Raw genomic sequence first — 23,258 nt, forward strand, 5'->3', positions numbered from 1 at the left:
GTTCATCGTCTGAGAACTTTATTTTTTTTATTGTTGTCTATTTAGCCCATCCCACACTCCTTGAAAGGATTCATGACGGGAGGAGAGGGGACAGGGTGGACCGACTACGTGAGCAATGTTGTAACTCCCTGACCCGCCCCCTACTGCTGAACATTTGTGGAAAAAAAAATAGCTTCATAGCTCATTGGATTCTTCCAGTGTGACAATGTGATGAATGTCGTCAACTGGCTACCGGACATTGACTATGTTGTCCTGTTTAGTATGAATTGCAACTTTTTGTTGAGTTGGCATCTTGTGCACTTTCCACGACAATGGACATTCATTTAGTATATTTAACATATCAATGGAATGGATAAACCCAAAGAGTAATCCGCAGAATTCTAAACTATCGAATATTAGCCTACTTGAGAAATGGCCTGTGCATCACTCCATGGGCAAAAAGATAAAGATGCAGATCCCCCCTACAGCCTGAACAGACTGTTGGGGCAAGTGCTGTTAGCGAGCAGCTCCTATTAAGGTCAGCACGGCACACGAGGGGGTGGGTGGCCAGGACCATGCCCAACCGCCTTTGTCTTCCTAGTGGCGATGTTTTTACACACCGCACCAGGTATTCATTTGAGGCTGAGTCGCCCACGGGGAGGCCCAGGACTGGTTCACATAATGGCTATCACTAGTGTTGGCCGTGAGCGGGAATCGAACTCGGGTCGCCGGGTTCGTAGTGCAGCGGGTTAATCACTGCGCCGCCACTCCACTTCAGGGGCGCACACGAACACACACCCGATGTCACATCAATTCATACCGAAATGATTCTGATATCACCAGTTTATCACCACATGAAGTAAAAATATTTTCCTATTCACGATGCACAATGCACGATACACTTCCAACGATAAACACACACAGAGTTAACCGCCTCATGTTTTACAGGGTCATTCATACGCTTCCTCAATTACAGGTAAATAGCTGGACTATTGCAGCGGTTGGCCGTTTCTTTCATTTATATGAACACGGGAGGGGTGGGTGGAGGAAGGGGGGAAAGAGTCTAACATGTGTGAGTGCAGGTTGGTTGTGAAGGATCTCAGGCAATGAACAATGTGGGATGATGAAAAAATAAGAATAAGTTTTACAGCTTCTGGCAATAAATCAGGTGTTAAGATGATCAAACATCAAATAGTAACCTTTTGCAAGGCATCAAGTCTGCATTAACCACACATAGGTCTGTCAAAACATGCAAATAAACATGTGATAATAATGTATGCATTGTCTTTGAAACCGATTGTACGGCCTTGTCTCACCAGTGTTAGACCAGAGAATACTAAAAGACGAACAGACAATGCATATGTTATCAGAGCATGTTTGTTTGCAAGTTTTGCCACCACAATTACGTGTGGATTAATGCAGACTGTTTGAACATCTTAACACCACCTGTTTTATTGCCAGAACGGGGTAAAACCTATTCTTATTTTTTGTCATCATCTTGGATACTGCCCAAAAAGGTTCAACACAACAATGTGGGAGTCGCCAAAGGGGCGCTGGGGTCTGACGAATGTCTATTTTGAAATCATCGACGTTGAAACAACATTACCCATAATAATAGTTTTTTGTTGGGTTAGATCACAGAAATTCAATTGTGTTGTTAAACCTGCCACCACCCTACACAGAGCCAATCTGTAAAGGGTTTGTCACGTAAATAAAACGTGACCAATTCGTTTACTAGTTCAGCACTAACCGGTTTTTGTATGTTGGAGGGTAAACCCACAATATTTACAATTCAAGTACCATGATGTTTCGCCGGTAATCACAACCAGCCTCGTCAGGCGACAGCCAGAGTTGTGGAGAAATCTTCCTCCTGGTTTGGTCTTAAATAGAGAGCTAAATATGTCGTCACTTGTGAGCCAATAATCAAGTGCGGAGTTCATCATACGTACAAATCGAATGAAATCCCAACGAGGATGCATTGGGAGCAGCACAACCACCACCATCCAGACACAGACAATTAGTAAAGTTTGTCACGTAAACAAAACGTGCCAATTTACTTAGTTCAGCACTCACCGGTTGTGTGTTGGAGAGTAAACCCATGACATTTACAATTCGAGTACCGTGAGGTTTCGCCGGTAATTACAACCAGCATCATCCTCCTGTTGCGGTCTTAAATACATCCCTACGAATTAATACACGTCGTTCACGAGCACAATACACAAATCGGTAAATGTATTCCGGAGAAAAGAAAACCCATTCACCATTGCTTTCAATGTCAAATGGGAAAACCTCAGGATTCAAGATTTCTACCGGGTAGTTCTAGGGGCGCCTCTTTATAATCATCACTTCCCGCACCTCTGATTAGCGCGGTTCGCTACGTACGTTGCGAAAGTTCAACAACACGTACATACGTACGCACTCCGGCAGAGTCCTTCTTCCCACACTGCACGCGCACCCACGGGCCTCTCACCGGTGCGTGTTCTTGTGCTTCTCCAGATGGTAGCGGTGCGCAAAGTCCTTCCCGCACTCGCCGCACACGAAGGGCTTCTCGCCCGTGTGCGTCCTCGTGTGCTTCTCCAGGTCAGAGCGCTGCACGAAGCCCTTCCCGCATTCGCCGCACACGTGCCTCCACTCGCCCGTGTGCAACACGGAATGCCCCTCCAACTTGGAGCGCTGCGCGAAGCCCTTCCCACACACCTTGCACACGTGCGGCCACTCGCCCGTGTGAGTAATGGAGTGCGCCGCCAATTGCTCGCGCCACTTGAACCCCTTCCCGCACTCGCCGCACACGTGCGGCTTCTCGCCGGTGTGCGTGATGGCGTGCTTGTCTAGGCAGGAGCGCTGCGCGAAGCCCTTCCCGCACTCCTTGCAGATGTGGGGCTTCTCGCCGGTGTGCTTCCTCTTGTGCTTCTCCAGATCGGAGCGCTGCGCGAAGCCCTTCCCGCACTCGCCGCACGCGTGCGGCCACTCGCCTGTGTGCGACGCGGAATGCGCCTCCAATTTTGAACGCCTCGTGAAGCCCTTGCCGCACTCCTTGCACGCGTGCGGCTTCTCGCCGGTATGGATCCTGAAGTGGATCTTTAAATCGTACGACCGCATGAAGCCCTTCCCACATTCCGTGCACGCGTGCGGCCACTCGCCCGTGTGCGACACGGAGTGCGCCTCCAAGTGAGAGCGCTGCGCAAAGCGCTCCCCACACTCCTTGCACGCGTGCGGCTTCTCGCCGGTGTGCACTATAAAGTGAGTCTTTAAGTCGAAACTCCGTGCGAACCCCCTCCCGCACTCTTTGCACACATAAGGTTTTTCCCCCGTGTGCGTCCTGACGTGCTTCTGCAACTCGTAGTTACACGAAAACCCCTTTCCGCAATACGCGCACACGTGCTTCCTGCCGTCAGCGGCGCTCGTCGCGTTACGGGCCTCGCGATCGACGGCCGGCACGGTCGCCTTTCCGTCGGCGCGTGGCCTCTGCCGGCTGCCGATGGATGACAAGGCGACACTGTGGAGCGTCTTGCCGCACCGCGTGCAGCCTTCTCGCGGGGTCTGGCAGATGTGCCCCACTTCGTCCGTCGTCGTTTCGAAGCAACCGCCCCTCCTGCACTCCTCGCACAGAAGCCTCCTCCCTTTTGCTTCAACCGCTGCGGGGTTTTTAAATAAAAATAAAACAGAAATAGTTTGATCTACTGATTGGAGGAAAATACATTTTTAACAAACATAGCTCCGTCAATCAATTTAATATGCATATCTCGGTTAAATGGTGTCTTGCATGCGAGCATCACAAATACTTGGAAATCATATTAGTATATAAAACATATACTTAGTTTTTTCGGTAAAGTCACGTTGAAGGGAAACAACAAAAGAATAAAATATATATAAAACAATAAAAAAATTCTCACGACGTTTCGACCATAACTCAACGACGAAACGTCGTGAGAATTTTTTTATTTTTTATTGTTATATATATTTTATTATTTTGTTATTTCCCTTCAATGTGACTTTACCGAAAAAACTAAGAATATGAATTACTGCAGTCACGAAAGCTTTAAATCAAAATTTATATGAAACATGTTATGCACAATCTGCCTGTTTGGTTAAATAAACAGTGAATGGACATGATCTTACTTCAAATACTTAAACTATTTGACCAGATAAGGCCCACTGAATAATGTGGCTCTTTTTCAAAAGTGACCTGGCCACCAATGATAGCTCAATGAAGTGGCTTATCACGTGGGAATGTATAGCAACAGCCAAATACTCTAAAAGCATGTTTCTAAATGTGGAGGGAAAAACTGGACGACATAGAGAAAAATCCACGTGACCACGGGTAGAGAGGTAGACATGCAAACTCATAATATACCGGCGTCAGGGTCGGTATCAAACCCACAACTTCCTGTATACCAGGCGAGGTAATTAACATTTCGCCACTGTGGTACAATCTATAAGTATGTCATCATCATAGGCTATCCCTCGCAATCAAGGATGACTGTCTTCCATAGAAGAGTTGGATTATCTGCGGGTCCGAAGATGGCTGAAGAGACCGATCTGAGATTGACAGATTCTGTTGCAGCTCGGCCACACGTGTCCAGAATGAGTGGTGGATGGAACTGAATTAGTAAGTCAGGCTGCAGTATGTTGTTCCCGCTTTTCCTTTTCCTGTTTCTGCCGTTGAGCATCAAAATGTTCGGATCCTTGAAAGAGACTCTCTGTGTGTGTCTCCAACTGAGTTGGTCCTGGGCAAGAATCTCCTATGAGTTGGTGTGCACCATCGACTTCTTCATGTTGGCATTGAGGACATCCTTCAAGTGCTTTCTCTGCCCTCCTCTTGAACGCACACCCCGACTAAGCTGGGTGTAGAAGACTCTTTGCTTCGAGAGTCTGGAGTTGAGCATACGGACGTGACCAGCCCAGCGAAGCTGATGTCGAATGATCATGGCCTTAATGCTCATGGTGTTTGTTTGCGAGAGGATGCTAATGTTCGTGCACCTGTCTTCCCACCTGATTTTAAGGATCTTCGGCAGGCAGCGTTGATGGCACTTCTCTAGGGCTTTGAGATGTCTCCTGTATATTATCCACGTCTCAGCTCCGTACAGTTAGGAAGAGATTATGACTACTTGATAAACCATGATCTTGGTTTTGGACCTGATGTCACGTTCCTTAAACACCTTTTTCCTCAACTGACCAAACGCTGCTTCCGAGGTATTGGAAATGCTCAACATTTCCCAGAGTCTCACCATGGATGGAAATTGTCAGAGCTGGGGACTGCTCATTGAGAACTGTTTGATGGAGGACTTTATTCTTTAAAATATTCAGCGTCAGTCCAATTTTCTCATATGCTTTAGTAAAAGTTTTGACAATTGCCTGAAGATCTGCTTCTGATTGGGCACACACAAAAGCATCGTCAGCATACTGGAGCTCAACAACTGCTGCCAGGATGGTCTTAGTTTTAGATCTAAGTCGGTTGATGTTGAACAACGTTCGGTAGTTTAGCTCCACTCATGCTCGAAACTTGCCAGCAGTTAGCTGTAGCATCGCGGCAATGAATATTGAGAAGAGTGTTGGAACGATGACACAGCCTTGGTTGACTCCAGTGTTAACTTCAAAGTGGTTTGAGATGGAGCCATTTCTAAGAATCACTTCTCACATACCATCATGCAGCAGCCAAAGAATGTGACAAATTTTAAATGGACATCCATACTTTTGAAGGATCCTCCACAGTGCTTCTCAGTTGACAGAATCAAGGGCTTTTGTGAGGTCAAAGAAGGCCATGTAGAGAGGTTTGTGTTGTTGCTGACATTTTTATTGCATCTGACGGGCAGTGAAGACCATGTCAGTTTTGCCTCTCGATGGCCTGAACCCACATTGAGATTCTGGGAGGAGTTCATTAGCAAGTGGCAGAAGATTGTTCAGGAGAGTTCTTGCAATGATCTTTCCTGCAGTGGACAGCAAGGTGATCCCCCTGTATTTTCCACAATTGGATTTATCTTCTTTCTTAAAGATTGTCACAATCATGACATCCGAGGTCGTTTGCGATTTCCTAGTATTTACAAATCTTCAAGATGAGTGCTTGGAAGCAATGACATGAGCTCCTCTCCCCCTTGTTTGAAAATTTCAGCAGGGATTCCATCAGCTCCAGATGCCTTATTGTTCTTCATCTGCTTGATAGCTTTTCTCACTTCATCAATGGTTGGGGGGATTCCAAGCTCATTTCTGATTGGGTGTTGTGGGATGGAGCAGAAAACATCGACGAACGAGTCTCGGTTGAGAGACTTTCAAAATGCTCCTTCCAGCAAGTGTTGACAGCTTCCCTCTCCTTGATCAGATTTTCTCCATTCTTAGGCCTCATGTGGATTCGTCCCCGAGTGGTCAGACATAGGCGGTTCTGGTGGCACTGAAAAAGCCGCGCATATTATGGATGTCAAAAAGATGTTGGATCTCTTTCACCTTGTCTTCCCGCCATCTGTTTTTCATATCGCGGGTCCTCCTCTGGACTGCTGCCTTCGCTTGTAGGTGATTCAACCTATTTTGCTTGGAATTGGTGTAATTTGGCCAAGCACAAAAAGCCTTGTGTTTGCGATCGATCAACTGTTGGATCTCCTGATCATCAAACCAGTCTTGATGTTTCTTTGTAGAACCTCAAAGTTTCTCTTTACAGGTATTAATAGACTTCTTGAGACCTTCCACGTTGAACTTCCGTCGGCATCTCTTCCACTGCAGCCATCGCTTGGGTGCCAGTTTTAATGAACATGATTGAGCAGATGAGTCGGTGATCAGTTCAGCAATCATCAGCTTCTAGCACAGCTTGGGTGATGGAGAGATCTTTACGGTCCTGGGCACGAATAATTATGCAATCGATCAAGTGCCAATGCTTAGATCGTGGATGTTGCCAAGTTTTGTATTTGTTTTTCTGGCAGAACAGGGTGTCGGTGACGATGAGTCCATGTTCCATACATTTAGTCAAGACGAGGATGCCGTTGGAATTGACTTTTCCCACTCCTTCCTTGCCAATGGTTCCATTCCAGAGGCTTAAGTCCCTTCCTAATCTGGCATTAAAATCACCGAGACGAATACGTTTGTCTCCTACAGAAATGGTAGAAACGACCTTGTCAAGGTTGGCGTATAATTCTTCTTTGGTTTTATCATCAGAATCAAGAGTGGGTCATATGCACTAATGACAGTGGCAGATCGCCTCCCCACCAGTTTTAGACGAAGAGTCATGAGGCGCTCACCGATTCCGATGGGTAACTTGACAAGCCGATTAATGAGTTCGTTCTTGATGGCGAAACCAACTCCGTGCAGCCGCCGTTGTTCTTCCTGTCTGCCTTTTCCAGAAGAGTGTTTAGTCACCTCCTTGAGCTGCTCCTCCCCCTTGCTCACTGAGTGTCACTGAGGGCAGCCACGTCAATGTTGTGTCATCTGAGTTCCCAGGCCACGATTGTGGTGTGGCGTTCTGGGCGTTCGTTTTTAGGCTTGTCCATAAGGGTCCTGATATTCGAGATCCCAAATTAAATGTTCTGGCTTTTAATTTTTGTTTCCACTGCAGCAATGGTGATCCCTCTGGAGGCGGCTATCTAGTCGGGAAGGGGTGAGACAGACTATGTTTAAGGCACCTTTTTTAGCCCCTTCCCCATGTGAGGTGAGCAGAGTGGATCCTAAAGTGGAATGCTCAGTCACAGCTGCCAAAACACACTCCTGTCTCCTCCAAGTGTAAGACATCCTTCTTGTAGCAGCCGCCTTCATGCCAGCTTGTGACGAGAAGCTTCCAGACTTCACAATCCTGCTCCCTTAATCACTAGCTGGTCGCCAAAGGACTTGTATTGAATGTGCTGGAAGCTGATGTTCCTTCAATGAAAGACGCCTGTGCGTGATTTATTTTATTGTGAACCTGTTGCACAGCAGCTTCTGGACAGAACGCGACTATAAATCCAATGGCAAGGAGACCAAGACGATTGCAGATATGGTTCTGCTGCAGCCTTCATCTGCCTTCACAGCCGTTAAAAGATCTGAACATCTTCTTCTGCCTACTCTTCCGTCGAGGACGTATTAACCCATGGCTGGAGGCAGGTAGGATTATTATAATGGTGGCCTATAATCGCCATGTCACAGCATCGTCAAAGGGTAAATGTGGCTTTTCAAGAGGAAAAGCATTGCCATCTGCACTCCTGACCACACCCTGGTGGTGCTTGAGCAGTTTGGTCCACAACTTATTCGTGAGGGTTGCCCCCTGCTTATTTCGCACACAACCTCCACAGAAGGTCTTTCCACTGTCCGCCACCTGCGGACGTGCTGGGTAGAGGTGCAGTTCTGCCTCCAGAGCTGCACTGCTCCATACAAGTATGTAAAGGAGCGAAGCAAGAGAGAGAACCTCACGAGGAAGAGGCGGAAGAATGATGAGGGTTACAGATACAATTAGCAAGGGCAAAAACAGACGAATGAAAGCGGGCAGGAGCGATGCGGAAGGACTGCGAGGTGATACAATTGGGACCTCTCACCTTCACCAGCGTCCTCCTCTGATGACTCCACCTTGATGAAGTTTGGGTCTAAATTGTCAACGTATCCATGGGAATCGTCCGTGCCCTCTGGTCTCTCATTGGTTTCTCCAACTTGACGAGTATTTGGATGCAGAACTGCACATTTATAATAAAAAAATGTCTTACGGTCTTTCAAACATAGGAGTTGTAATACATAAATAAACATGGCCAGTTACATATATCAGCCCTTACCACCGCTAAGAATGATCAACGTTGAATCAGTTGAGTCGCTTGAAGCTTGGGTGTTTAAAAGTTAATTAATCGCAAGTTATTTACTTACAGCAAGTAGATTTAAACCACCACAGATGCTGTTCAGATAGCCAACCTGAATAGCACAAATACGTTTTTTTAACATCTAAACACCTGTAATTTTTTTTCATCTAGTATCAAGATGATGAAAAAATAGCAAAAAGAGCACCAAAGAATACATTGTGCGTTCCTTTAACCGCCAGTTTAATGCTCACTCTTTTGTTACAGGCACCCCAAATGCCAATGTGTGTGCGCATATTTTATGAGGGATAAATTATATGCCCGGGATTTGATTGTCTGAAGAACATGACTGGACCTCCATTAGTAAACCATATAGTGCCATATTTACTGAGCCTGAAAAAAAAATTACTACAATTAAAAAGTCCTGATATAACACGGCTCATTAACCAGCAGACTCGGGTAGAGTTGCGTTCCTGGTGAACACCGCGTTATGGAAAAATCGCGTTGTCCGTGATAAGGTGTGAGCTGCGTACGCAGGCCGAACATAGACTGAGGATTCATATTCTTGATTCTTTCGGTAAAGTAACGAAGAAGGAATAAAATAATAAAAATAGAACAATAAAATTATCACGACGTTTCGATTGCAACACAAGCAATCATCATCAGGTGTGAAAACCACAGCAAGAAATGTTTTTGAAAAAAGTGGCATTTTTTTCTTAACGTTAGCACCACGGACAGCGACTGGCGGTTGTTCAGATGGACGAGTCCATCTATGCTCCGAACGGAGGAGTGGGGAGAGAAAGAGAATGGAATGCGGTCTGAAAGTCACCGTAAGCGTGAACAAAATCAATCAAGACCCGAAATGGTTGATCAAATCCTTCCAATGATTGCTAAGCCAGAATCCATCTTCTCCGTTGAAATTGTCTCTGTGTTTGTATATGTGGATATTTTTTATTATTTTATTATTTCCCTTCTACGTGACTTTACCGAAAGAAACAAGAATATGAATCCCTGCAGTCACGAAAGCTTTAAAACGAAAAGACTGAGGAATGTGGGTAGCATTTCGAAGCATCCAGCAGCATCTCACCTTATACGATGCTACGCCGATTCAGTCGCATTACAATCGCTTATTCCTACTTGCGCGAAGTAGTTCTGTTCACGCGATCGCGTTATATCCAATTCGCATCCGTGTTGCAACAATTTGTTCCCTGACACATTCAACGCATTTAATGTGTCAGGGAACAAATTGTTATGAAAACACGCGGCATTATAGGAGAACAGTCTGTACTGTACATACTGTGGGGTCAAGTTATGCCACCCCCCCCCCCCACCCCAAAAAAATCTACCGTTAACTTCATATTGCTTGGCTTTATATCGTTGGGGAGAGAGGAGTAGGTATTTGTGAAGTTCAGCTAATTCCCCCAGAGTGTGCTTTCCAACTCTGACGTGGGTCGCTTGTCATACCGGCAGTGTTATCCATGTCCCAAGTGTTGTGTTAGCGAGTAGCAGCGCCACCTATGAAGGCCGCCTCGCCACACGAGCGGCGTGGGGTGGCCAGCACCACGCCCGGACGCTTTTATCTCCCCCAGTGGCGATGTTTACTACACACCCCACCGGGTACTCGTTTGAGGTTGGGTCGACCGAGTGGGAGGCCCAGGACCGAGTAAAGAAAATTGTCACCGGTGTTGGTAGCCGTTGGCGGGCGTTGAACCCGGGTCACCGGGTTAATAGTACAGCGCACTAACCGCTGTGCCACCGCTCCTCACAATCCATGTCCCCCGACACACGCGCTATGTTTGGCTTTTACTACAATGTTTCTCATATCGTTGCAATCTGTCGTATCCCAGCTAGAAATATTGTAAACGTTTGGATGACTGCCTGTGGGAAACTCATTCTTCATTCAAGAGCATCTATTAGTTTACCTCTTGTACGCACCCTGATATGACCACAAATGAACTGTGATTTCTTTCCCTCTCGAAGATGGGTTGGCTCTACTGGTGTTTTAAACAGTAGCCAGGTATTGAACTTCTTTCGCACCGTACGTAGCCAACCGTGCTAATCGGAGGTGCGGGGGGAAGGACAATAAACTAAACACAAAAAGCAGTTAGAAAGAAATGAGTTTTATATCAAGATGATTATTTAAAAGTGCATAGCTCCACCGGTTTCCTAATATCGGAAGAGCATTCCAGACAGTCACAGTAATCGCATCTGAAAGCGCATGATGCGGTGACCACCTTTGTTCGATGGCCCAGCCAAAAGCCGCTGCTGCGAGGATGACCGGAGTTCAAGTGATGGCTCATGCTCCTTGAGATCAGCGAGATGCTGTGGTTCATTTGTGGCGAGCACTTTACGTGTAACGAGTGCAACCAACGGTAGCATCCATCGACGGTAACACAAGACGACATCGCACGTTTGTCTGCAATGCGCTCGAAATGGAGACTCACCTTGACCAGTGTCCTCCAACAACTCCACCTGGATGAACTTTTTTATGTCATCCGCCCACACCTCCACCTTGGTGGTCAAGTTCTGTTTTGGATTGGCAGGATGTCCGTCGTGGCAATCCGCCATCCCCTCTGGATTCTCGGTGGCTTCTTCAGCCTTAACAGAATTGACATCTGGAGCTGTAATTCAGAAAATGCACCGCGGTAATTTTGACGGATGGCATATTTATTACATTACAAAACACAGGCTGGAGAGGGATATTTCTCCTACCAATATTACAATTCTCATTGCGCTGCCATAGTTAGGACTCTCAGAGGCTTGTCCATAAGAGGTCTATTTAAATTTCGCTTTCGTGACTGCAGGGATTCATATTCTTGGTTCTTTTGGTAAAGTCACATAGAAGGGAAATAATAAAATAATAAAAAATAAACAATTACATTATTACGATGTTTCGATTGCAACAAAAACAATCATAATCAGGTGTGAAAACCACAGCAAAAAAAATTCTTACTGTGTTTTTCACACCTGATGATGATTGCTTGTGTTGCAATCGAAACGTCGTGATAATTTTATTGTATAATTTTTATTATGCTATTATTTCCCTTCTACGTGACTTTTTGAGTTAGATCGCAGAAATATACAGGTAGTCCCCGACTTACGACGGTCCCCGACTTACGATATTTCGATCTTACGATGATGGCGATAGCGATACGACAAAATTGTAAAATATTTTAAATTTCGCGCGGCAGGCAAACGCAGCAGCGTACGAGGTACGATACTGTAACTTTATCATCGCCATCCTCCTCTTCCGACAACTAAGGTAATGTATCCATCAACAACCTAACATCGTTCAAGTATGCAGACGACGAACAGAATCTTGGCGAGTACAGTACAATATGATACGTTATAATACGTTCAACGCATGTATGATACGTAGCTTTAGCGATTTTATTTTAGGGTTACCACGATACGATACTTACGTTCAATGCATGTTAAAAGTTTTTACAGCAGATATGATTGTTTCCTGAAAAAACTTTCTATGAAATTGCAGTTCATATAGGTAGGCTAAGAATTTACCTTGTTTTTTACTTAACATTTTACTGTGCAAAACAGTATTGTAATTAATAAATACATACAGTATATAGTTTATACAGTACGGTACTGTAAATTGCTCTGTTTTGCTACATTATCACCATTCTTTAAGGCTCCTGGGTAGGCTAGGCCATTTCGACTTACGATATTTTCGACTTACGATGGGGTCGTTGTAACGCACCTCCATCGTAAGTCGGGGACTACCTGTAAACGTTTCGTTAAACCCGCCAGCACCAGACACAGCCAATTAATAAGATTTATCACGTATACAAAACGTGGCAATTAGTTACTAGTTCAGCACACCAGTTGTGTTTTTTTATTTTTATTATTTTATTGTTTCTCTTCTACGTGACTTGACCGAAAGAACCAAGAATATGAATCCCTGCAGTCACGAAAGCTTTAAATCTAAATTTAAACCCACAAACATTTACAATTCGAGTAGCTGTAATGCTTTGCCGGTAATTACAACCAGCCTCATCAGGCAACAGCTATAATTTAAATGGTAATGAATTAGCATTTATTTATTTAAGTAGCAGATTTAAGCTCGTGTGCTGGCTTTGGCTCGATGTTGTTTCAGTAACTAATCTAACCAACTCCCTACTACAAACTTGTTTCTTTTGGGTTTCTGTTTAACTTAAACCTCCAGCTTGTTTGTCACAGCTGTTGTGGGGTGTTTATATCCGTAGAGTGTTATACGTCATGGGACCTCCTTTGCCAGTACCAAAATATGAGAATAGGTTTTCCCCTTTTTTCTGGCAACAAAACAGGTGTTAAGATGTTAAAGCACCAAACTGAAACATTTTACAAGGGAACATGTCTGCAGTAACCACAATACTTGTGGTCAGAACGCAAACAAAAAACACTCTGATAATATATGTGGCATTGTCTTTGAAACTGATTGGTCCACACCAGGGAGTTTTCTTTTGAGCCTAGTCTCAAAACGGTGTTAGACCAGAGGACGTCAAAATGCGTACAGCACAAAGACAATGCCACTATCAGAGTATTGAGGGCGCGGGGATGAGCATCTACATCATGGGGCCTCCTTTGCCAGTATCAAAATATGAGAATAGGCTTTCCCCTTTTTTCTGGCAACAAAACAGGTGTTAAGATGTTAAAACACCAAACTGAAACCTTTTACAAACAAAAAACGTACTCTGATAATATATGCATTGTCTTTGAAACTGACGCTCACCCCGAGCCCTCATTACTCTGATAGTGGCATTGTCTTTGTGCTGTACAACTTTTGGCGTCCTCTGGTCTAACACCGTTTTGAGACGAGGCTCAAAAGAAAGCTGTCCCTGGTGTGGACCAATACATTTCAAAGACAATGCCACATATATTATCAGAGTACTTTTTTGTCTGCATTCTGACCACAAGTATTGTGGTTAATACAGACACGATTCCTTGTAAAAGGTTCCAGTTTGGTGTTTTAACATCTTAACGACTATATTCTTGGTTCTTTCGGTAAAGTCACGAAGGCAAACAATAAAATTATAAAAATATAAAACGTAAACATTTTTTAAATTACTTTATTGTTTCCCTTCTACGTGGCTTTACCGAAAGAACCAATAATATGAATTCCTGCAGTCACGAAAGCTTTAAATCTAAATCTTCACGACTATTCTATGGGCCTTTCGGTAAAGCCATGTAGATAGAAAAATAATCAAAAATATCACGACGTTCCGCTCGCAAAACAAGCAATCCTCTTCAGATGAGAGACGATTGCTTGTGTTGCGATCGAAACGTCGTGATATTTTTATTATTATTTTTCTACCTACGTGGCTTTACCAAAAGACCCATAGACTATTTATTCCTGCAGTCACGAAAGCTTTAAGTCAAGATCTTAACGCCTGTTTTGTTGCCAGAAAAAAGGGGGAAATCTATTCTCAGGGTTATACATGTGGATGTTACCCGGGCGGATGTGTAAAGTGCTGTAGGTGTGGAAGGGCAAATGCTGATTACATTTTCTGGGGAGGCACAATTGTAAGTTATTCGCAATCAACCTATCTTCTTCTTTTGTACGGCTGATGTAGATGCAGGTTAACAACTACAATTTCACATTCAGGTGGCCAAGCCAGATAACAACCGTATCAGGAGTAGCGGAATGTTAATCGCCGTTGTCTCCTTCGTATTTGTGGATCTGGGCATTGCATTGTTACACGTTATACGTTTTCTTCTGGATGACCAAAGTTGCACGCTACTGCAGAGTTTTTAATTTTACATTTGAGCATCGGGTATCCGCATCTGCTGCCATGGTTTGTGCAGTGGATAAGCGGTTTAGGGTGGATCATGAGCAGCTTCGTGGAAGATCAAACCCCAGGGATCTTCTGTCCTCTGAACAGGGTGACGTGACACTCGCACAACACTCACCTGTTCCTCGTCAGTCATTCAACACTTCACCTGACATTCACCACTCACCTGATCCTCAGCATTCACGAAATATTCTACAGTACATCAGGAAGCCTGTTGAGGCACCACAGTGGCAAGATGTCAATTACCTCACCTGGTATACAAGAAGTCGTGGGTTCGATCCCGACCCTGAAAGCCTGCTGTATATATGGAGTCTGGATGTTCTCTCCATGGTCACATGGATTTTCTCTCCACACATTTAGAATCAACGTTGCGTTTAAGAGTATTTGCCTGCTACAAATGTCCACATGATGTGACAAGCCACAATCATTGGGCTATCATTTGTGATAGCCAAGTGGCTTTTAAAAAAGAGTTACACAGCAACTCAGTGGGGCCTTTTTACCTGGTCAAATAAAAACTAGTTTTTTTATAGTTTCAATGGATCCTCTGACCAGACCACAATGACGCATGCCTATCCGTCGTGTGGTTCGATGGGCGAGCTCACTCACCCTGCTTAGCTCTTCTCTGAAGGCTCGCACCTGTTTCTCCTGCAGGTCTGCACTTCCCCATGTATGACCAGTGGACTCTGGACTTTGCAGTATTTATATTTCTTAACTTCTTGCACGGTGCTCTGAGATCCCTGGATGAATTTGCGCCTCATACAGTAGACTCTCGATCATCCTCGCTAATGACTGGGAGGACGGCTGTGTATTATTATTCAAAATCGCTGATAATCCAAAAATATACATTTCCCACGGATATCTATGCCGAAAACCACTAATATAGGTATCAAATATGTTTAAGTAAATAAAATTGAGAACTAATAATAACGATCGACCTATATATGCGCGTGCTCAGTGTAGAAGACTCGGCCCACTAAGTGGATGACAGCAGAGCCACGCCAATCAACATCAAACTCCGCCCACTGTTGTAAAGATATTGCAACTACTGCACTGTAGAAGGCGATCACGTGGATTAGTGATTAACCAAAGCGCATTATTGCATGGTCTAAGCACCGTGTGACTTGTAATAAACATTTCCAAGAAGTACAATGTTTCACTGCAATTAGATTATTACATTTGGGCTTAAGGAAAAACCCATGGGTTATTAATTTATGTCAAAATCTCAGGTGCGCGGTTTTTTCGATTTGCGGATTAACCGTGCACCTGGGATAATCAAGAGTCTATTGTAAATTATTATTATTATTTTGAAATGGGGCTGTGTGGCTCATGTCATGTCAGGCTAAGCTCAACGCACACGGTAAATGAAATAATCGCAACGATAGTCAAACGCCTCCGTGTCAACTTGCTGCTGCCGCGACGACAATCCATGTTTGATTGTCAATCGTCGTGTTTCAAACGGAACTCACCGGCATCTTCGCATTTCATCGTGAAGTCAGGACACGCTCCAAAGCTTGGACTTTCTTCATCCTCTTGTTTGATGATCGGAAATTCCACGTACGAAGACATCTGAGGACGAAAATAAGTTTTGTTTTGCATCCAATTAGGCATGTGCAGACACACATACGCATGTGCACTGTTGTACATACACAAAGACAGACTGTTGGGGCAAACGCAGGTGCTGTTAGTGAGGATCCCATGTACAGTAAAACCTTGGATTGCGAGTAACTTGGTCTGCGAGTGTTTTGCAAGACGAGCGAAAATTTTAAATAAATATTAATTTGATAAACGAACGAGAGGTCTTGCAATACGAGTAGCGTACGTATACGCTTTGTCTGCCGAGCGTCACGTGATCACAACTGATATACGAGTGCTTTGATATACGAGTGCTCTGGATTACAAAACGAATTCTGCTCGCAATCCAAGGTTTTCCTGTATATATGTTGAACTCGCCTCTCGGGTGCTGCTCTTTACATACCACAACCAGGTGCTCATTTAAGGCGGAGTAAACCTAGAGGAGGTAAGGGACCGGTTCAGATACCACTCGTGAAAGATTTTTGCCGTAGCTGGGACTGCATATTGTATGTCAAAAACAGATGCAAATATATATATAACAAGGACGAGGATTCCCCGTGTAGCCTTAACAGACTGTTGGGGCAAGTGCTGTTAATGAGCACCTATGAAAGCTGGCACAGCACACGAGGGGGTGGGTGGCCAGCACCACGCCCGGCCGCCTTTGTCTTCCTAATGGCGATATTTACACATTGCACCAGAGACTCATTTGAGGCTGAGTCATAAGGGAGGCCCAGGACCGGTTCAGATAATCGTCACTGGTGTTGGCCGTGAGTGGGAATCGAACTCGGACTGCTGGGTTCGTAGCGCACTAACAGCTACACCACCGCTCCCCACGAGGACAATAATAGAGTATTCGTGCACAACCATTAGTAAGCATAGCATCATGAAATCCCTTATAAGCATTTAGAAAAAAAAGACAATACAAGCAGCACTTGCGTGAACATTGTTAGCAAGCGCCACGTAGAATGAACACAAACACGCGCCCCAGCGATCACAACCGTTGACACAACAGGGCGTGGGTTCGATCCAGACCCTGACGCCTGCTGTGATATTTCGAGTTTGCGGTGTCTCTCTCTCCGTGGACGCGTGGATCTTTCTCCGGGTCCTTCCGGTTTCCCCCTTCACATTTAGAATCAACATCGCGCGTTTAGAGTATTTGGCTGCTATGCATTTCCACACGATGATGAGCCACTTCGTTGGGCTATCATTTGTGATGGCCAGGTGGTCGCTTCTGAAAAAGAATTTCACAGCTCAGTGTGGGGCCTTACCTGGTAAAGTAAAAATTATAGTTTGATATAATAGGGTTTTCCCCTTTTTTTTTTTTCCTGGCAACAAAACAGGTGTGAGGAGTATGGATTCCTGCAGTCACGAAAGCTTCAAATCAAGGTGTTAAGATGTTAAAACACCAAACTGAAACCTTTTACAAGGAATCATGTCTGCATTGACCACAATACTTGTGGTGAGAATACAAAAGAAAACACTGACAATATATGCATTGTCCTTGAAACTGATTGGTACACACCAAAGGAGGTCCCATGATATGCAGTAGTTTGATAGTTTCAATTATGCAGTAGTAGTCACCAATCAACTCCTTCAAAAACTTGACTTTTTAATTGCACTTGATGAATAAATCCTTTTAATAATTATCACCGTTGTGCTATATTTAATGTTGCACGAGACTTAATGCAACAATACAATTTTTTACAATAAATTTTGTCGACTCACCGACAGCAGCTGAATGTTAAAAAAGTTTACCGCACTACGTATGACCAACTTTTCATTTATATGCATTGGAGTTTTTCAACAAGATGGTATATACCAACAGACAGACTAAAACCTTGATATGGTACCAAGGCCGTAATTATAATAAATATGCTACAAATGCCCCCCCCCCCAATATATTGCTACGCAATAGATTTATGTTGATATGATTGTGGTTATATTATTATTAATCCCTAATCTCTGCCATTACATACAATGAAACAAGAAAAGGTAAAACATAAAAAAAAATTGAGCAATCTAATACAATACACTATTATACATTATTGTAAAACATAAAACGTCCATCCCATGTGTTAGTGAATTCTTCAATATTTTAGGCAGGAAATTCGTTTTCAAACTTAGATTTTTTTCTGGGAGGGGACTCCCTGTAAGATTTGGTCCCCCCCAATGTTGACTCCATGGCTACGGCCTTGTATGGTACCTTGAAGGCCTGAATATAAGTTTCAATTAAACAGTTATCACTGCACTAAAGCAAACCTGTCAACCCCTTATCAGTGCCTACCTTACTACAGATCAATTCAGACCATATTGGTCACCCCGCGCCGTTATAAATCTCAGCGTTCATCCGACAAAGTACCACCACAAGGGAGGAACACAAACAAATAGACAAACACAAAAAATGTTGTTTTGACCGTATTGAAACGGCTGTACGCCGTATGGACTTGAAAACCCACATTTTTCCCTGTACAAGAAGAAGAATACGGAGCGAACCGTGTGAGTTGACACGGTATGACACAGGCAAGCTCTGTGCACAATGTGAAGAAGAGACACGTGGATCATCACTCAAGAGGCAGCGGATCATCACAACTGATTGACGTTAAGAACGGGCAGCAGCAGCTGCTGCGAGTAACGTGTCTTGGGAAGATTATTGATCAATAGCTTATTGATTATTCTGTGTCTGTGTAATATTCTGTGTGTATCACTCTGTGTTACATGTGTGTATTGTTGTTTGTGTCTCTTTCGATGCGTCTCTGTACGTGTCTGTGTGTTACTGTGTGTCTCTGTACGTGTCTGTGTGTCTCTGTACGTGTCTGTGTGTATTAATGTAACTCTGTACGTGGCTGCGTTTCTCTGTACTTGTCTGTGTGTGTCTCTGTACGTGTCTGTGTGTGTTACTGTGTCTCTGTACGTGTCTGTGTGTTACTGTGTCTCTGTACGTGTCTCTGTTTCTCTGTACGTGTCTGTGTGTGTTACTGTGTCTCTGCACGTGTCTGTGTGTTACTGTGTCTCTGTACGTGGCTGTGTTACTGTGTCTCTGTGTGTGTCTGTGTGTTATTTTGTCTCTGTGTGTTACTGTGTCTCTGTGTGTCTGTGTGTTACTGTGTGTGTCTGTGTGTTACTGTCTCTGTGTGTTATTGTGTTTGTCTCTCTCCCTACGACGTCTCCCCGGACACTGCGAGTCGGCCTCGAGTCGGCGCCGTGTCCGCGTGCCCCACTCGGCTCACCGTGGACGCAGAGACGGGCAACACGCGACTGACGCTCCGCTCGGCCGTGTCTCTGTCCCCGCTCTCCGTGTGTCTGTCCCCGCTGTCCGTGTCTCTGTCCCCGCTGTCCGTGTCTCCGTGTCCTTCCCCGTGTCTGCAACAGCCGAGGCTGCCGTCTGTCTGTCTGCAAGTGACCTCCCCCCCCACCCCCATTCACTGTCCAGCAAGCGACAAGATGCACCGACGAAAGGAATGAAACAATTTAGCGACAAGATGCCGGGCAAGCCGGGCGGTCGCCGTCCACTTAGACCCTGGCAGGTGCCACGGGTTGACCGTCTTGAGATGATTTGTGTCCAGTGCCGGATTATCCCAGTAGCAAAAGTAGCTACAACTACATGTAGACATGTAGTTGTAGCTACACATGTAGTAGTAGTAGCTACACATGTAGTAGTCGCTACACATGTAGTAGTATCTACACGTGTAGTAGTAGCTACACATGTAGTAGTAGTAGCAGCTACACATGTAGTAGTAGCTACACATATAGTAGTAGCTACACGTAGTAGTCGCTACACATGTAATAGTAATAGCTACACATGTAGTAGTAATAGCTACACATGTAGTAGTAGCTACACATGTAGTAGTAGCTACACGTAGTAGTAGCTACATATCTAGTAGTAGTAGCTACACATGTAGTAGTAGCTACACATGTAGTAGTAGTAGCTGCACATGTAGTAGCTACACATGTAGTAGTAATAGCAGCTACACATGTAGTAGTAGTAGCAGCTACACATGTAGTAGTAGCTACACATGTAGTAGCAGCTACACATGTAGTAGTAGCTACACATGTAGTAGTAGCTACACATGCAGTAGTAGTAGCTGCACATGTAGTAGCTACACATGTAGTAGTAATAGCAGCTACACATGTAGTAGTAGTAGCAGCTACACATGTAGTAGTAGTAGCTGCACATGTAGTAGCTACACATGTAGTAGTAGTAGCAGCTACACATGTAGTAGTAGTAGCTACACATGTAGTAGTAGTAGCTACACATGTAGTAGCAGCTACACATGTAGTAGTAGCAGCTACACATGTAGTAGTAGCAGCTACACATGTAATAGTAGCAGCTACACGTAGTAGTAGCAGCTACACATGTAGTAGTAGTGGCTACAACACATGTACAGTGAGGGAAAAAAGTATTTGATCCCCTGCTGATTTTGTACGTTTGCCCACTGACAAAAAAATGATCAGTCTATAATTTTAATGGTAGGTTTATTTGAACAGTGAGAGACAGAATAACAAAAAAATCCAGAAAAACGCATGTCAAAAATGTTATAAATTTATTTGCGTTTTAATGAGGGAAATACGTATTTGACCCCCTCTCAATCAGAAAGATTTCTGGCTCCCAGGTGTCTTTTATACAGGTTATACAGGTAAAATACACCTGTCCACAGAAGCAATCGATCAATCAGATTCCAAACTCTCCACCATGCCCAAGACCAAAGAGCTCTCCAAGGCTGTCAGGGACAAGATTGTAGACCTACACAAGGCTGGAATGAGCTACAAGACCATTGTCAAGCAGCTTGGTGAGAAGGTGACAACAGTTGGTGCGATTATTCACAAATGGAAGAAGGACAAAAGAACTGTCAATCTCCCTCGGCCTGGGGCTCCATGCAAGATCTCACCTCGTGGAGTTGCAATGATCATGATAACGGTGAGGAATCAGCCCAGAACTACACGGGAGGATCTTGTCAATGATCTCAAGGCAGCTGGGACCATAGTCACCAAGAAAACAATTGGTAACACACTACGTCCTGAAGGACTGAAATCCTGCAGCGCCCGCAAGGTCCCCCTGCTCAAGAAATCACATACACATGCCCGTCTGAAGTTTGCCAATGAACATCTGAATGATTCAGAGGACAACTGGGTGAAAGTGTTGTGGTCAGATGAGACCAAAATGGAGCTCTTTGGCATCAACTCAACTCGCCGTGTTTTGAGGAGGAATGCTGCCTATGACCCCAAGAACACCATCCCCACCGTCAAACATGGAGGTGGAAACATTATGCTTTGTGGTGTTTTTCTGTTAAGGGGACAGGACAACTTCACCGCATCAAAGGGACGATGGACGGGGCCATGTACCGTCAAATCTTGGGTGAGAACCTCCTTCCCTCAGCCAGGGCATTGAAAATGGGTCGTGGATGGGTATTCCAGCATGACAATGACCCAAAACACACGGCCAAGGCAACAAAGGAGTGGCTCAAGAAGAAGCACATTAAGGTCCTGGAGTGGCCTAGCCAGTCTCCAGACCTTAGTCCCATAGAAAATCTGTGGAGGGAGCTGAAGGTTCGAGTTGCCAAATGTCAGCCTCAAAACCTTAATGACTTGGAGAAGATCTGCAAAGAGAAGTGGGACAAAATCCCTCCTGAGATGTGTGCAAACCTGGTAGCCAACTACAAGAAACGACTGACCTCTGTGATTGCCAACAAGGGTTTTGCCACCATATACTGAGTCATGTTTTGCAGAGGGGTCAAATACTTATTTCCCTCATTAAAATGCAAATCAATTTATAACATTTTTGACATGCGTTTTTCTGGATTTTTTTGTTGTTATTCTGTCTCCCACTGTTCAAATAAACCTACCATAAAAATTATAGACTGATCATTTCTTTGCCAGTGGGCAAACGTACAAAATCAGCAGGGGATCAAATACTTTTTTCCCTCACTGTAGCTGCAACACATCCAGCATCATCGGGCAATTCTGGCGAATTGCCCCATGATGCTGGATGTAATTACCAGCGAAACGTCGTACTCAAACTGTAAATGTTGTGGATTCACTCAACACACCGGTGGGCTAAAGTAGTGAACTATTTTGTCTTTTGTCAACGTGACACGTTTTGCTGATGGCCGTGTCGGGTGGTGGAGGGTTACGACGCATTTATAAATAACGCGATCTAACCCAAAAACCTTTATTATGAATTATTTCTATCTGCGTGACTTTACCGAAAGAACCAAAGAGTATGGATTCCTGCAGTCACGAAAGCTTCAAATCAAGATTGTCTTTGTACTGTTCGCATTTCGCCGTTCTCCGATCTAACACCGGTGGTGGGACTTGGTCATGAAGAAAGCTGTCTCTGGAGTAGACCAATCAGTTTCAAAGGCAATGCCTATATTACCAGAGCATGTTTGTTTGCATGTTCACTATAAGTACTGTGTGGTCAGTGCAGTACTTTGACTCCTTGTAAAAGGTTTCTATTTGATGTTTGAACGTCTTAACACCTGTTTTATTGCCAGAGAGGATAAAGCATAATTCTAGATTTGAAGTTTTCGTAACTGCAATGATCCATACTCTTTGTAATTACAGTCATTTTGCTGTGCTAGTTACACCTGATAACGGAAGCTTGTGTTGCCTCCGAAACGTGATTTTTTTTTTTTTTACCTACGTGACTTTACCGAAAGAACCAAAGAGTATGGTAAAGCATATTCGGATGTTATTCCTCTGCTTTGATACTGCCAAAAAAAGGTGTTCTATGTTGTAGCCGCTCACGCAAGATACAAATGCCCTGATCGTGCATTGCCTTTGTACTGTTCGCATTTCGGAGTTCCCCGATCTAACACCGGCGGTGAGACTAGGCCATAAAGGAAGCTGTCTCTGGTTGCATGTTCACCACAAGTACCGTACCGTGTGTGGCTATTTGGTGTTTGAACATCTTAACACCACCTCAAAACCTCAAATTTAACACGTAAAGTATAATGTTTGTTTTTTTGTCATGCTTTGATACTGTGTCCCCCCCCCCCCAAAAAAAAAACCAGGGTCCCACATAGGACACCGTTCCGAAATCGACCGTGTTGGGTGTTTCAAGTTCAAGCTTAAAGTTTAATTTATTAGGTACTAGTTTTACTAGCCGGCTTCGCCCGGGACTTGGATTCACCACGCCCGGCCGCCTTTGTCTCCCCAGTGGCGATGTTCACACAGCAGACCAGTTACT

General features: G+C 44.4%; 1 protein-coding gene across 3 annotated transcripts; it reads right to left on the bottom strand.

Moving 5' to 3' along the window:
* Position 1: 1 nt before the first annotated feature.
* On the bottom strand, positions 2-19,527 carry LOC116955926 (uncharacterized). Of its 3 annotated transcripts, XM_032977280.2 has the most exons (5): positions 19,300-19,514; positions 15,967-16,066; positions 11,159-11,335; positions 8,466-8,600; positions 2-3,614 (listed from the first exon to the last, which is right to left on the bottom strand). In XM_032977280.2, the coding sequence occupies exons 1-5, from the start codon at positions 19,489-19,491 to the stop codon at positions 2,446-2,448; spliced, it is 1,773 nt and encodes a 590-aa protein (XP_032833171.2). In that variant the 5' UTR covers positions 19,492-19,514; the 3' UTR covers positions 2-2,445. The 3 variants fall into 3 exon arrangements, with proteins under 3 accessions (XP_032833171.2, XP_075909847.1, XP_075909848.1); XM_076053732.1 differs by lacking the exon at positions 8,466-8,600 and having other exon boundaries at positions 19,300-19,520; XM_076053733.1 differs by lacking the exons at positions 8,466-8,600; positions 11,159-11,335 and having other exon boundaries at positions 19,300-19,527.
* Between the last annotated feature and the right edge of the window lie 3,731 nt (positions 19,528-23,258).

This window comes from Petromyzon marinus, chromosome 62 (genome assembly GCF_048934315.1).
Source record: "Petromyzon marinus isolate PM22_M1 ecotype Great Lakes invasive population chromosome 62, UKy_Petmar_22M1.pri1.0, whole genome shotgun sequence".
NCBI lineage: Eukaryota > Metazoa > Chordata > Hyperoartia > Petromyzontiformes > Petromyzontidae > Petromyzon > Petromyzon marinus.